Raw genomic sequence first — 16,047 nt, forward strand, 5'->3', positions numbered from 1 at the left:
GGGGCCGCAGGTGACCTGAGGTCTAGCCAGGAAAGGGAAAGCCCCACTTGGGGTTCAGGGGTTCTCAGGGCCAAGCGGCAGGAGAGTTAGGAGGGGAGTGTGAAGAACACAGCCGTCCCCGGCAGCTGATGGGCCTGTGGGAGGCCATTCTCTCCAAGGCAGGGACCCCTGCAGCTACCCGGCGGATTTTGTGGATTGGGCCACACCTCACAGAGCTCTGTAACTCCCCACCCGCTAGCGGATAACGTCTTTCTCACCGGGGGGGTTTCCTGCTGTTAAAAACAAACAAAGGCTGTAGACACCCGGCTAGAGGCCTGGCAGGGGAGGGGCAGCAGGAGAAAAGGCCAGAGGGTCTGGAATAACTCCCGACCGCAACTGTAGGGTTTGCGCCTAGAAGGCCCCGAATTCTGCTGGTGGGGAGACAATCCCCAGGCGCCCCAGTATCTTGGGGTTTCTTTGCTTCCCACCGAGCCTAAGTTTGAATACAGAAACCTCCCGAGTACGCCCCCTCTGCCCCACTTTCTGCGAGTTCACAGCTTTGGAAACAAAGCTTTCTCCTAGTTTTGGGGGTGTCGAATTTTGGATTTTTTTTTTGTATCATAAGACTGCAAACACCCAGTAATGTAATCCCCCTCCCCCACAGGATAAATTCGAAAGCGCCCCCATTCATTCCTTCATGAACTCAAGAGATGTCTTTGAGGCCCATTTTCTGCCTGGGACTTGATTCACAAGGCCCAAGGGACCCCAGGCTCCGGCAATTATCCAGGGAGTCTCAAGGATCCTCAAATCTCCATCCCCCCATCCCAACTCTCTCCTTCGCACACAGACTCGGGGGCTCTCAGCCGGTGTGATCTCACCGAGGAGAGAATAAAAAAACAATAAACAAAACCCCAACCGCAACAACAAAAACAGCTCCAGGGACTCCGGCGCCGCCAAAGCACCTGGCCGGCATCAGCCCGCGCACATCCAAGAGCGCGCCCCGACTTCCTGGGCCTCAGCCTTCCGCGCGCCCTTTCTCGGACCCGGGTGCCCCCATGGGTGCGCCGCCAGCCTCGGGCCGGAGAGCGCTCGCTAGCTGCCAGTCTGGCCCTCTTCAGCCCGACACTGCAACGGAGCTTCCTGAGTGTGGGTGCAGAGAGTGGAAGCCACGGCAAGAGCCCGGCCCTCCCCTCTCGCCGCTCGGTTCCCACGACTTCCTCCCGGCGGCCGCCCGACTCGAGGTCCGGGCCGCGCGGGGTCCTGCGCGCACCAGGCAGGGCCGCCGCCGGCCAGGGTCGCCCACGTGGGCGTGCTCTGCGCCGGGAGGGGGAAGGCCGGGCGCCCTCCCGGAGGCTGGGGGTGGGCAAGGCGCCCGGGGGCGGAGGCGGCGGGGCGCGGGGGAGGAGGCGGGGAGCCCCGGCGGCGAGGGGGCGGTGACAGCGCTTGGAAAGGAGGCTGCACGCGGATTTGCATGAAACACAGACTGGGAGCGGGCGGGAGCGGGAGAGGGAGCGGGAGCGGGAGCGCGGCGCACGCCCCGGGCCGGCCCAGCGAGCGAGCGAGCGAGCGAGCCGGGAAGGAGGAGGGGAGCGGGGAAGCGAGGCTGCCGAGGCGGAGGGATCTGCGCATCAAAGCGAGCGAGGCGAGCAAAGTTTGGCTGGGGGGTTGGACTTTCCTTCCTGGAGGCGGCACCCAAACAGCTACCCCGTGCGGAAACCCAAACTTTCTTCTGCCACTCTGAGTCTCGCGGCCGCCGCCTCCGCCCGGCGTTCGGGGCCTTCCCGACCCGGCGCCGCTGTCGGCCGTCCGCCCGCCTCCCCCGCCGCCCTCCTTCCCGCCGCGGGAACCGCTCGGGGCGCAGGGCCGCGCGCCGAGCCCCGCTGGCTGCAGCGCCGCGGCCCGGCCCGGAGCACGGGCAAGTTCGCCGGGAGTTGGGGCGAAGTTTGGGCGGCCGAGCTCCCCTCTGCGTCCTCTCGGCGCCCCACAGCGCCCAGCCCCGCCGGGGGCGCCCCTTGCCGCCCGCGCGCCCTCCCCAGCCATGTCGTCCATCCTGCCCTTCACCCCCCCGATCGTGAAGCGCCTGCTGGGCTGGAAGAAGGGCGAGCAGAACGGGCAGGAGGAGAAGTGGTGCGAGAAGGCGGTCAAGAGTTTGGTCAAGAAGCTCAAGAAGACGGGGCAGCTGGACGAACTGGAGAAGGCCATCACCACGCAGAACGTCAACACCAAGTGCATCACCATCCCCAGGTGGGGGGCCCTAGCGACCCGGGGGGCGCGCCCGCCCAGACCCCTGGCATGGCGGGGCCGGTCGGGTGGGGTTGGAGCTAAAGGGCTCGTGTGTGTGTGTGTGTGTGTGTGTGTGTGTGTGTGTGTGTAAGGGGGGGCAGTGGGAGCGTGGTCCGGAAGAGGCTGGGGGGGGGACCCCAAACAAAACCTTCTCTGGATTTGCAAAGATTCAGAGCCTGGGCTTCCACGGGACACTCTCACTTCCAGACCTCACATTCGTGTTTCACCTCCGCGAAAGGGGGTTGCTGCTGGAATTGGCAGCCCCCACTCCCGGGAGCTGCGGGCTAGAAGTTGAGGCCCGCTTTGTTCAGCTCCGCGGGCCGGAGCCCCTCCTCCGCCGCCGCCTCCCGCCCCCGCGGCCCGCGCTCGTGGAGGTGGTGGTGTCTCTCCCTTTCTTTCCTTCAGTCCTGTCCCCCCACTTCTTTCCTCCGCAACAGGAATGCAGTCCGTACAGCTGGGGCTGTGGGTGAGGAGCGGGAGCCTCGTGATTGACAGATTCCTTCTTCGTTCTCTCTTTGCCTTCGGGATTAGCATTTTTATCCAGTATTTTTAGACTCGGTTGTGCCAGTCTCCCGCCCCCTCCGCACACACGCACTTTAGTTGCCGCGCAGTGCTTTCAAATGAGAGACAAGTGGCAGAGGTTAGGGTCTTCTCTTCTCCCCCTTCCCCGACGATTGTTTTGTCCAGCTTTCAGCCTGAGATTGCGGGCTGATGGAGGAGAGAACGAGCTTCGAGCTGATCAGATAACAACGCACCCCAAAGTGGGCCTCGCATCGGCCCTCGCATTCCTGCAGAGCCCTCCTTCCCAAAGCGCTTTGCCATCTGTCTGGACCTCCTTTCTCCTCCGCCTCGCGCTAGTTAGGTCAGGCGGGAGCTCACAGATGGCTGATGGAAGGGGTCAGTGACTTCACTCCCCAGGGCTTTCTCTTAGTGTTGCTGCCCCTGGCTGGGAAGTGTGTGTGTGTGTGTGTGTTTGAGAGAGAGAGAGTGTGTCAGGGTAGGGGGGACAACTTAGCCTCCTGTCTCTCCCTCTGGGCCCCCTTTAAATTCTGACTCTGCACCAAGGATGTTTGTGTGTGTGCATAGACGTTTGTGTGTGTGCATAGGGGTGGGATGTCCCTGGGGGTCCCAGGCTGCAGAGGAATGAGCAGAGGGTCTGCAGGACCCGAGTTCCACAGAGATTGTGGGCCTTGCTGCTGGGCCAGGAGTGGACTGCTTCCTTGGCCACCTGCTTGGGGCAGCTGTACACGGCCTGCCAGCCGTGTGAGGCAGGCACAAAGCAACATCTGTCCACAGGAACCCAGAACGGGCCTCCTCTGGAAAGAAATGCCACATATGGTGGGAGAGCTGGCTTAAAAAGTAGTATATTTTTTTTAACTGGGTGGATCCAGTCAATAAAGGGGAGGGAAGGTGGTGTGTCGTCTGGGAAGTGCGCCCTAGGCCTGTGATCAGGAGCCAGAATTGACTTCAGAGGCGGTGGTGTGATGTGATGGGGTCTTGAGCCTTGGATTCTGGGCCCAGCTCTGGTTCTGAATTCTTCTTTATTCCTTTGGTTAGGGGGGCGGGGGTAGGGTGAATGAGTGTCATACTTCTCGCATCTGGGGAGGGATGTGCAAAACGTGCCTTCTTACCTGTCTGGGTGCATTGAGGACAAGTGCTTTGTGCCTTGAAACAGGAAAAGAAAGAAAGAAAGAAAGAAAGAAAGAAAGAAAGACAGACAGGCAGGCATTAGTTATAAAATGAGCAGCTGCGTAAAGTGCTTTATAGTTTACAAAGCACTTTCACATGGTTTTAATGAAATCAAGAAAGAAACTCCTGGAAAATAGATAAGGCCGTCAGACTGCAGATTTATCTCCTTTTTAAAGCTGAGAAACTGGAGGAGGGAGATGAAAAGGGTTGGCCCAGTGGACTTGGGACTCTGACCACATGTGCTCCTTTTCCTACCACGGGCTGCTCTCTACTTCAAAGTTCTGAATACATTCTTTGCTGAATGCTAGAGCACGGTTAGCTTGGGGCAAGGGGGAGCTGTGGATCTCTGTTGGTAAGGTTGGTGGTATTCTGTCTTTGGGTTGGTGACTGCTTGAAGGAGAACCCTTGCTTGCTCTTGCCTTGGTCGGGGTTTGCCCTCTAGGGAAGCTCAGCTAGGGCCTGCCCTTTCCTCTTCCAAGGTCCTCCACAGCGTGAGGCACAGGAACAGTTTGGACCTTTCTGAGTTCAGATTGACTTGTGCCCGGCCTTTGCAGGACTCTCTGTTAGGAGTGCGGTATCTTCTACCTGCCTAGCAAGGGCCGAATAGGAAGGTAGATTTTGTTTTTAATCTTTTCTCCGGGAAACCCAGTTGCTTGGGTGGATCCAGACAAAATGGATTTCCATCCCCGGATTTTGTGCCCACGCCTCTGGGTCACCTTGTCTCCCTTGGCAACGGCTGCCACTGTTTTGGTCGTGGGCAGGAAACTAAAGGCCATGTCTTGGGGAGGTGTCTAGCTGGCCTCCACGTTGGTGATATCAGTGTGTCTGCTAAGCCCCAAAGAGTGCGGTGGTGGTGTTTGTCAAATTGTCTGCTGTCTCTACACTACCTTGTATAACGAGGGCTTTGGAGAGCTGACCAAGGGCGATGTTTAACCTAGTTATCCCATGGTGTGTGGAAGGGGATGGAGCACTGAGTAGTTAAAACTACCCTGGGGTTTTAGGAGACCTCAGTCTGGGGAGATTTGACAAATGTGTTTTGGCTAATGTGTAATCATGATCAACATCAGCAACCTTTGGCAAGGACAGCAGTATCCTAGGGTCTTCTAGACGGCAGGCTTGCTTGTGTTAACGCCGGCTGTAACCTGTCTCGGGATCAGGAGAGCTGGAGCGATGCAGGCTTACTGATACCAAGAATGTGAAAGAGACCCGTGCCAAGGAAGTGGTAAGAGCTTGATTTAGATTCACCAGGCGAGAGGCTATCAGGAGACTCTGAGGTCTGGCAGTCTGGGCAGAACTTAGACAAGTTGTATAACAGCATCTTACCCGTCACCTGCCCGAGTATCTGAGTAAGGCAGCAGGCATCTTCCTGGCCAGCTGGGAAGCATGGAGTCCTAGCTTTACCACAGAGAGGACGAGAAGGTGTGCTCATGCTGGGTCAGTGATCGGGCCAGGCACACTTAAGAATAACTTGTTTTGATGGACACTGGTAACTGTCCTTCTACTGATGGGCTCCATGCCTTGGCCTGGTTGTTGGGAGCTGGACCAGGCTTCCAGTCTGGTTGGTTTGGGAGGGAATCTGGGCTTTCTTGTGTCAACGTCCAGAGGAAAATGGGGGAATTGAACCAGACAGCGGGTCTGACACGTGCCATCTCCTCTTCCTCTGTGACTCTGTTCTTTGAACATGGCCTCCTCCTGTTCACCACCTGGAATTTGCCAGGCTACTCTCTCCCTAGGGAGAAAGGAAAAAGATCGTCATCTTTAAGGCTCCTTTCTCAGACATCTGGGGGCAGACCTATGACCAGGGCTGCAAGAGTGGCGTCTTTTTAATACCCTCTTGACCTCACTATCTCCTGTCCACTCACCTCCCTCGATGCGGCTCAGAGCACCACTCTGGTCCCTCAGGAAGCAAGCCCACTTCCGGCTGCCAGGGAGGCTGTCCGTCCACTCTTTCCTCTGGTTAACGTTGATGAAGGGAGTTTCACACAGGGAGCTGGGGAGAGGAAGGGCCCTACAGACCACAGAAGCTGCCCCCGGGGCTGGCTTCAAGCTCTGGCTGAATCTTGGAGACATTTGGTGTTCCCTTGGCATTTGGAACCTTGGAACTTGCCGCTTGCACCCAGGAGTTGAATGTTTGGGCTAGTGTATCTTACAGACAGCTCTTTGCTCCCAGTTCCTGATCAGAGGCTACGGGATTAGATCTTGTTGATTCATTGATGGTTCTGGGCCCCCTCCCAGGTCTGAGTCAATATTCCAGGCAATGGGAGAGGATGCGTAGGTAAATCTGAGATGGCTCCTGCCTGAGAGGAGCTTCCACTTCAATAAGGGAAGGATTAACAAGGCATTAAGTGAGGGTCTAACTGCTATTGCTTTTTTATCCGCCCCCCACATCAGAAGAAAAATGAGTTCTAACATGGAGTGATTTGAGGGTGGGGGCTGGGGACTATAAGGTGTCTTTTTTTATTTTTTAAAGATTTTATTTATTTATTTGACAGAGAGAGAAATCACAAGCAGGCAGAGAGGCAGGCAGAGAGAGAGAGGGGGGAAGCAGGCTCCCTGCTGAGCAGAGAGCTCGATGCGGAACTCGATCCCAGGACCCTGGGATCATGACCTGAGCCGAAGGCAGCGGCTTAAACCACTGAGCCACCCAGGCGCCCTGTAAGGTGTCTTTTAAATATTGTGGAAGTCCTTGCTAGAAAACAAAATAATGGCCGCCATCTGTTTTTGCCAGGAAAAAAAAAAAAGAGAATTCAAGTCCTAGATCTTACCATTTTCCCATCTCGATGGATTGAGGAGTTCCCTTTAATGTTTCAGAGCCTTCTCGTCTGTACCTGTGAAATCAGACTGATGGAAGGCCTATGGAAATGTTCTGTAGACCAGGGAGTTCGGCAGATATGTGTTACGTTTTCAGCCTTCTGTGTTTATCCCTCGTTCTTAACTGAATTATTCACTCATTTGTTAAATATCTAGTACCATTAGCAAGGCAGGACACCAGTGCTTAAGGAGCTCCCTGTCCAGGGGTGGGGGGACGGGGAGAAGGACTCGGCCAAAGATACAGGAAATGTGCTACAGCCCAGCGATGGACAAAGTGCCCAGGGACATGGGGACAGACTGATAATTCTGTGGGAGGGGGTGGGGAGAGGAGGGAAGGGTCAATGCGAGGAATTATTATCCAAAGGAAGTTTCTGGACTACAAACATGATCACGTGAACTTGTGGGTACGTGGTGATACCGGTCTCCGGGATGAGGATGTCTTTATCTTCTTGGTCTTTTGCTAAACTGAGTACTGTTGTAAAAATGTTACTTCGTGGCCTGCATGGCAGGGTCAGTGACCGGTGTGCCGTATTTACTCCACTGACAGCATTCTCTCGTCGAAGTAAGAAGTAATTTAGTATTGCAAACCTGAAATTCAGGTTTCCTCGGTGGGAACAGTGACTTTAGATATATTGGCTCCGAATGTAACAAAGAATGTCAGTAAACACTGGGTAACTTGTTGATTATCGTGGATACTTAGAATTTCAGCATTCTGGTGTGACCTGGCTTTCTGGGTCTCTGGTTAACACTTGCTGAACTGAATCTTGTAAGCCTGAGTTTCTGAGTGGACATAAGAGCTTTGAATGATCCTTTTTAAAGAAAAATCTTCACAAGGATGTCAAGTTTCAAGTGACCATTTTAATCGTGGAAGAAAGTCAGCCAATACAGTAGTCATTTAGTTCTGATGAGAAACGCAAGAAGCCGATGAAATTGAGAGAATGTGGCTCAAGCTTATCACATCAGAAATCCAATTAAAATGAGTTCTTGAAAAATAAATATTGGTTTAATAATGTAAACTTGTAATTGCTGTATTATTTTAACGGAAATAAAATTAACATGATTTAATGGACCGAGCGCCCATTAATTTTCCCTTGTTAATTTATTAGGGGATTTTAATGCCATGTAATGCACAATACAGCCATTGTTCTGCGTGAGCTCCTTTATGAAATAAATAGGGCCAGGAAGCGCTGGCTTTAAAAATTGGAATCAGACTTCATTCCCACTACCTTATTCTCCCATCTTTTTATTCCGCTTCTCCCCTCAGCCTCCTAAAAAGGAGATAGAGCTTTCTGCAATTAACAAGGCTCATGATTAGACCTAATGAACTTTTTGTCCTTCTCTGCATCTGGGGCTGGGAGGTTTTACCTCCTGGTGCAGGTGCGAATGGCTGAGGCCCAGTTGGACGGTACTAGCCACTCCCCCAGAGGGGCGGGGACTCATCTGCTGACCACTGAGCAGTTCTTGGCCACGGAGCCTTCAACGTGTCTCCCCCTTCACGTCCAGTGGATCCTGGAAACAGTTGGAAATGGCCGTATCAACCCCACCCGCCAAAAATTTGGTTTCTCATTTTACTCTGTGCCAAGTTTCAGAACCACGATCCCCAGAGAACTCGTCTCCTTCCTTTTTCTGCTTTCCTGCATCGTCTGTCCCTGGAGCTATGCTAGGGGGCAGGAGTGACAGAGTCAAGAAGACTGGCACCACCCCTATCTGGTAGCTTCTAGTCCACCGGCTGCCAACATGGGTTCTTTGGATTTGTAATAATGCCCTAGGTGTTCCCCCTGGTGAATTTGAAAATACTGTTTTCTTGAGGCTTGAGAGCCGAATAGCTCAAGCTCTACAGTTTACAGACTCCTGACAAAGAGGATTTGCGTGTGTGTGTGCGTGCCTGTGTGCGTGCCTGTGTGCGTGTGTGCGTGTGTAACGGTATTCTTTGTTTTTATTTAATTAATGGTTTTAGAAATAATAAATCTGTAGTACAGGCCACCCTATTCGCTGGTGATTACCCGAGGCCTCTGCTGTAAATAGAGCCAGCCACAGCCGTATCTGCTGCAGAATGTTTTGACAGAAAGACTCAATTGAAAATGAAAACACAGTCGAAGCCTATTAATTAAGAAGTTTGGCTAATTCTGGACTAGGCTGAAGTTTGTTTAGCAGGGTTTTCTCCCAAGAAATGCTGTCAAAGAAAAGTTCGTTATAAACAGGGCTTTGGGGTTCCTTTTGGAGGCAGGAGTCAGCAGACCTGCGTTAGGTTCTCGGCTTAGCTCTGTTTCGGATTGGCTGTGTGACCTGGGGCAAATTGCTTAACATCTCTGGGCCTTGGATGTTCCCAGTTCATAGGTGAGCAAGGTGTTATTGGAGGGCCTTTCTAACACTAAAGTGGTTTTCATGCAAGCATTTCAGGAGCTCTCCTTTGGATGCATTCAGTTGAATAATACATCACAGATCTTTCTTTCTTTCTTCTTCTTCTTTTTTTTTTTTAAGATTTTATTTATTTATTTATTTGACAGACAGAGATCACAAGTAGATAGAGAGGCAGGCAGAGAGAGAGAGGGAAGGAAGCAGGCTCCCTGCAGAGGAGAGAGCCCGATGTAGGGCTCAATCCCAGGACCCCAGGATCATGACCTGAGCTGAAGGCAGAGGCTCTAACCCACTGAGCCACCCAGGCGCCCCCATCACAGGTCTTTCTTGATTATAAATGTCCTGAGAGCCTGTCAGTCGAGCCAATTAATTTATACAAGTGAAAGTAATAAAACTACAATCCAGTCTTAATTTTTATTATGTTACCCTTCTGGCCTCCCTGCCTCTCCCTTAACTCTCTCAATCTAAATCCCCGAAATTTAACTACCAAGGAATATAAAAATGACCAAATTAGAGGCTAGAGACATGAAGGCTATGTGTCTTCAGATGCATTGAGCAATTTTTCTCCTTTTGTTGCTATTTTTGGCCATTTTCAGAGCCGGAAGTTTACAGACACTAATGACCACAGATGCCTAAAAATGGTGACCGGTGAAGAGGTGGGCATTCTAAAGGATACCTGTGGAAAATGTTTGCTCATATGTCAGAACTTACCCAGGAAGCCTCTTTTATTTATTTTCAAGCATCTATATAAAGAAAGGCTATACTTTTGGAAAGCATTTTGTCTTTTGTTAGGCAATGTGGAGGTTACAAGTTGAAACCCCAGCCAGGGAATGAAAAGTGAGTTTCCCCCCGAAAAAGTACTTTTTCTGTAACCCCTGGCCCTCCATGCTAACATCAGGCAAGTTTTTCTCCTTACTGCTCTGCTCAGCAAAGGACGAGAGCGCTGTGTAAGACACGTTGTGTACGGGTTTACCTCTGAAACTTCCAGAGCTATAAATCTGGTTACTTTTGCTGCTCTGTGTTCCATCACCGATTGCCAAGCCAAGTTGTAGCTCTGAGGTGTCACCTTTTTTTTTTTTTTTTTTTCCTTTTAGACTGGACTCTTGAAAATAGTGATGCTTTTTGGGTGTGTGTGTTTTAAAGGTCTGTTTTTACGCTGTCACGGCTCAAAAATGCCAAAAGGCATTTTTTCCTTAAAAAATCACCTCTGGGCTAAGCCCAACTGTGGAGTAATGGATCCAGAAAAGACTTTTTGAGTAGTTACAAGCGGCTGAAATCAGGCCCTGACGATGGAAATTGGGTTTTTCCTTTTGCTTCAAATCTTTCCCATTGTAAAGTCTCTCTGACCCTCGTTGAATTCGAACTCAAGGTGAGCCTTATTTCTCTGTGTGCATGGGAGGGCTGGGTGAGTTGGTTTATCCTGCTGTCCCTTTAAATTTTGCATGTAGCCATTTATTTCTAACCCAAAAGATGCTTAAAATATTACCTGGGGAGCAGGGGTGGGGATGGGGTGGGCGTGGGTAGACAGGAAAAGCCTGGTAATGAAGAAAGAGCTGAGGGCGCTGGAGTCTGACAGGCCTGGGTCTGCGTCTGCCAGTTGCTGGCTCTGTGGCAAACTTGGGTACATTTGCTTCAATTTCTTCAGTCTGTTTCCTTATCTGTAAAATGGGGATGGGACCGCCATAAATCAATCCAAATGAGGTAAGAGAGATCAAGCCCTTGCCCCATATTTGCAGCTCACGGCCCATAGTAGGTGCGCAGTAAACACTCCCCTTTCCCTTTCAGGAGGGATATTTGACAGAGAGTGGCAGTCCATTGTAGCAGAGGAACCCCCTTCCCAACCTTGCTCTCAGAGCTCAGCCTTGGGAGAACCTCAGTTCCCATAGTGACAATCCCCGCCCCCCAGCCCAGCGAGGGCACCCAAGCATGCCACTGGTTGGTTGAGGGCTAGGCCAGCCACGGAAAGGAAAGAGAAACAATTCATTTTCTTGGGTGGTTCTGCCCTCCCCCTCCCTCTCCCCCTCTTTATTGTCATTTAAAAAATTGTTTGACTGACTAAAAATATTAGTATTGAAAACAAACTTTGATGAATCAGGGCTCTTGGGGCGGGGGATGGGCTGGCTCCTGAAGCAGAAATGCGGTGACTCAAGCCCTTGTCACCGATAGCCAGCGCGTAAGTGTGTGCAAGTGCACGATGTTTGTTGTTGCTGGGTTTTTTTTTTTTTTTTTTTTTTTTTTTTGAGACCTGGTTGGAAAGCAGTTCTGGTCCCAACCACCACTTCACCATTCGGCTTGGTGGTTGAGTAAGGATGGTCAGCACTGGTTGTGTAGATGCGGGCGGTGGTGCCCTTGACTGCCCTTAGGTGTTCACACGAGAGGACTCCTGCCTACAGGGCCGGGCTTTGATCCTCCTTCCGGGGGGTGCTCCCTCTCACGTGACAGAGCTGTAGGGTCAAGGGGTGGCCCATCTAGGGCCCACACCTCCTCCTTTCAGGCTATGCTTTGGGTTCTGACCCTTCAGTTCCCTGCCCCCATCATCTCAAGATTGCTTCCAAGTCCTGTGTGGGCCTTTCATGGATCCATCTGCCCCAGGGAGGGCATACTGTGTCACGCTCACCTCTTCCCACGGATTCCTTGGGAAAGTGAGCCGAGTGGTGCCTGGTCCCTTCAAGCAAAGGCCTCGAGACCAGATCTCGGCGTCCCTCATGGTGTCCCGTGTGCCTGGCCCAGCACCTTGGGTGGAACGTCCCCGGACAGGGTTCTTTGGTTTCTTCCTTGATGACCATCTAGGCCAGCAGACCTTCCACTTCCCGACATGGACATGTGTGCGCCCATGGGCCTAAGGTTCTGACAAGGCGTGCAGGGCAGGGGGATGGAGGAGTCGGATGGAATTCACACTTATGGCATCTGTATGGGTGTACATGAAGCCGGTCAGTATGTGTGATGGTGCGGGGGGTAGGCTGGCATCTGGGCCCTGTTCTCCCTGAATGTCTACATTCCCCTGTGAAACCCAGGGACCAGGGAACTCTAAATGCAAAGCTGGCCTTCTGAGGTTGCATTAAGGTATTTGGTAGAGTAGAAGGATAGAATACATTCTATTTATCGGTTTGTAACCTTGACTTCTATCTTTCAAACAGGACCTATGGCATGTGGGCCTTTGCACGTCCTCTGCTTAGGACCCACCAGTGGCAGAGCAGGTCTGTTTCTAGCACCTCCTCTCTATTGTGGGGCCACAACTGAGGCCCAGCCTAGGTGGTACGGCTGTATGGACAAGGCTCTGGGGACTTCCACGGAGACTGATTTCCTTCCCCTTGAACCTGGATCTGAGTGGATTACAACTCAGGGAGAAGGCAGTATGTGTTGTAGTTGCCAGTCTCAGAAGTGGGGTGGAGAGCAGGAAGGCCGCTGGTACATTTGTTTGCTGATGTGTTTACTGGGCACTGACGTGTTGGGCCTTAGGGGATATGGAGACATAGAGGTGAGGTCCTATCTCTGAGCTGTATAGAGGTAGGACGGGTCCCACCGACCACTGTTAGGGAGGGTTTGTGGGACATATGCTCTCATAAAGGTCACATCAGTATTGACTTGAGAGCCCAGAGGAAGAGCAGCTCTCTTTTTGGGGGGAAGGCAGGAGGCTTCCCAGAGGCAGTGGTTCTCCAGCAGGACCTTGACGGATGGCTAGAACATGCACATGGGGCGAAGGCTGCCTGGCACACTGGCCGGACGGAGCACTGGAGGAGATTTCCGGGTGGCCCGGCTGTGGAGGGCGTGTTGGCCAGGCTTCAGTAGGCCAGGCTTGGCATTTGGACCTTGCTCTTGAGCACTTTGGGGATCTTCAGGTAGGGGTCCAAGCCACCGCTGGTTGGGACTTCATTTCCTCCCCGACCCTGGGGCTGGTAGCAGAAGCTTTTCTGCCCGAGTCACCCAGGTCAGAGTCCTAATCCCTCACACCACCACGTGGACAGCTTTAGGCTATGTCTGGGCCGGGTGAAAATAGTGTTTTGTTCGTTCTCAGGGGAGAAGACTAGCTGTCCAGCCAGGAGGGCTCTGGGAGCCCAAGTGTTCAGGTAATTAGCTGATGAGTCATGCTCACCTCTTCCCACGGATTCCTTGGGAAATTGAGCCGAGTGGTGCCTGGTCCCTTCAAGCAAAGGCCTCGAGACCAGATCTTGGCGTCCCCCATGGTGTCCCATGTGCCTGGCCCAGCGCCTTGGGTGGAACGTCCCCGGACAGGGTTCTTTGGTTTCTTCCTTGATGACCATCTAGGCCAGCAGGCCTTCCACTTCCCGACCACATTGCAGTCAGAAAGCATGCCTCCCTTCTCTCCTGCAGATTCACAGAACGCTGTTTCAGTATCTTAAAAAAACAGATTATATTCCCTAATTAGAGAACAACATCATTTACTTAAGCCCGTGTTGTTCTTTTTTTTTTTTTTTTAAGTTTATTTATGTTTCTTAGTAATCTCTGCACCCAGCGTGGGGCTCGAACTCACAACCCTGAGATTAAGAGTCCCATGTTTTTCCGATTGAGCCCGCCAGGTGCCCCCGTGTTGCTCATTTCTGTCAGCCCTGAGAGCAAGCAGAGAGCCTGCTGACCATTTAGAGAGTGGGTACAACTTACCGTATGGTGTTGGAGTCCGCTTTCTGTGGATGCTGTCAGTGGACGCTGACAGGTTTTCAGAAGATAAAGTTTTGGGTCCACGGACTATTCCTGGTTTGTGGACCATTTTTGAAGACACCCATGGAGCCCCGCTTCTGAAGGGACAGCAGACAACCGAGGAGACCTCTAGGTTTATGCTCGGGAGATGCACGTTCAGACCTCTGCTCCCCCACTGGCTGCTTTGGTGACACGGACGGGTCCCCTCGCTTCTTTGAGCCTCCTTTCTCTATCGGTGAAACGGGAACAATAATACTTTCCTCAGTAGGACTGTTGACATTATTCATGTGGATGAGCTATGCGTTCAGAGCACTTGCAGACCAGAAAATATTACAGCGTCATTTGCTATTTCTTTATGAAGCGCGGCTCTGTCGTATCGCTAAAGATGCTTTCTGAGAGAGACGGACTGAGGCTTGTGAGTTCACACCCAGATTTTCACAGTGGCCTTTCGAGAAAAATCACAAAGGATGCACACAATTCAATTGCAGTATGAACTCAGGATGTGCATGCTTGGGGAGGCAGCAGTGCCAGAAGCTTCCGCAAACTGATGCTCTGGGCCCTGCCTGAGGATTTGACTCGGCAGTGTTGACCTGGGGCTGGTCACCTGAGCCCTCTCCCCTGGGAGTGGGACAGTGTGAACTGAGTGCTGACTGTATGCCCGAGGCTAGCATGGGCCACCGATCAACTAGTTGGTCTTCTTTCCCCATCTGCCGTACTCTGAGAAGGATGGGTTACTCATGATCACAGAGGAGGGTGCTGAGGCTTTGAGGGGCCAACAGCAGAGCAGAAATCTGAGCTCAAATCTCTGGTTCCTGACTCTGACTGTCTGCTCCCCACGCCAGGTCCCCCACAAGGGGCTACCATTCTTATCATTATCAGCCTCATAAGCAGGTGATGGCCTAGGTAAGTTGCTTTAGGTCCCATGCGATGGAGCTGGATTTGCCTCAGAAGCTCTACCAGCCCTTCTAGAATCGGGAGTGACGATAGAATTTATTGAACAGACCAGGACACTTCTAATAGTGAGAAGGGGTGGTGCTATTATTAATTAGGGCCCCAAGGCAAGCATAAGCCCAGACTGTCCAGCCAAAGCTGGGCAAACAGGCGGCCTCAAGCCCCCTACCTCTGTGGCCAGGGTTATGCCACCTGCCAAGGTAACTGGGAGCGTTAGACCAGCCAGTTCTTATGGTACCGCTAAAGGGTAAGGGACTGTCTGGCTTACTTACTGTGAGTCCCAGGGAAGTGACTTTGCCTAAGGTTGTGTAGCAAGTTGGCAACACAATATTTGAAAATGGGATGAGGCCTTAGAAAGAATCACATTAGCGCTAGAGCTTCCTTAAGTGGAGCAGAATTAGGGAACGTTGGGCTCGGCTGATGGTTAGTCCGGAGGGAGGGGGACAGAGGGCAGGGGTGGGGGTGGCCATGGGGAGATGGTGTAAGGCATTCATCTGGCTGGAGAAGGTCTGCCGTCCTCTACAGGCCTCGTCCCTTGGAAACCCAGGAGATGCCCTCAGGCCCAGTGAGACTGAGATGGTATTTAAGGGCCAGGAGCAGAGACTTCTGGAAGAGCTGACCTCTCCCGCTCCCCCGTTCCGTTTTAGAGGCCTTGAGGATCCCACTGGCCGGCGACTTGTGCAAGTTTAGTGGTTAATCCTTCTGCTGAGGAATTTTGGAAGGCATTGAGGAAGGAATTAAAAATAACAGCAAGCATGCCTTCTCTTTCTCTTTGATTGTGTTAAATGCATGGAATGTGCCAGGGCCTCTGTGAAGCACGTGGCCCCACATAACCCCTCCGCCAGTGGAATTCTGCAGAGGACAGGGAAGGGCTCGGAGCCATTCCACCGCTGCTTTGTGTTCTCAGGATTTGTTCCTGTGATCTTCTCTTGCCCCGAATAATTTGTCGGAAGTCTGGAGAGGTGAGTCCCCTATGTTCTCCCAGCACAGGGCTGCGGTAGGCCAGGCCCTGTCTGAGGAGCTCCAAGGAGAGAGCAGCTGGAGTGACAGGGAGGACCGGTCACAGGCTGAGAAAAGGGAAGTGTAAATTCAGGCCGAGCTTGGCAGCATTTGCTTGGAGAACTTGAGCTGATACTGTGGAGCTCTGGTCGTCATCCTTTGTGGCTATGCTGTGTCTTATAAATAGCACAAGACGCATCCACCGCCCCCCCACCCCCCGCCACTTTCTCTGCCTCACAGACACAAGGAGGCATGTGTGTGGGTGAGTATGGGCAGGGAGTATTAATTATTTATGTTCCGGTTCTTCGGAGAGACATCGTG

The 16,047-nt window shown here is 52.4% G+C and overlaps 1 protein-coding gene across 2 annotated transcripts in view; it reads left to right on the forward strand.

The window, feature by feature from the left end:
* Positions 1-1,413: 1,413 nt before the first annotated feature.
* Positions 1,414-16,047, forward strand: part of SMAD3 (SMAD family member 3) — a 116,684-nt gene continuing 102,050 nt past the window's right edge. The window contains exon 1 of one of the 2 annotated variants that reach the window (XM_032342976.1): positions 1,414-2,223. In XM_032342976.1, the coding sequence (XP_032198867.1) occupies positions 2,018-2,223 (206 nt within the window). In that variant the 5' untranslated portion in view covers positions 1,414-2,017. Of the gene's footprint in view, positions 2,224-13,621; positions 15,690-16,047 lie in introns of those variants that run through there. The other variant, XM_032342978.1, reaches the window with a different exon arrangement.

This window comes from Mustela erminea, chromosome 5 (genome assembly GCF_009829155.1).
Source record: "Mustela erminea isolate mMusErm1 chromosome 5, mMusErm1.Pri, whole genome shotgun sequence".
Taxonomy (NCBI): Eukaryota; Metazoa; Chordata; class Mammalia; order Carnivora; family Mustelidae; genus Mustela; species Mustela erminea.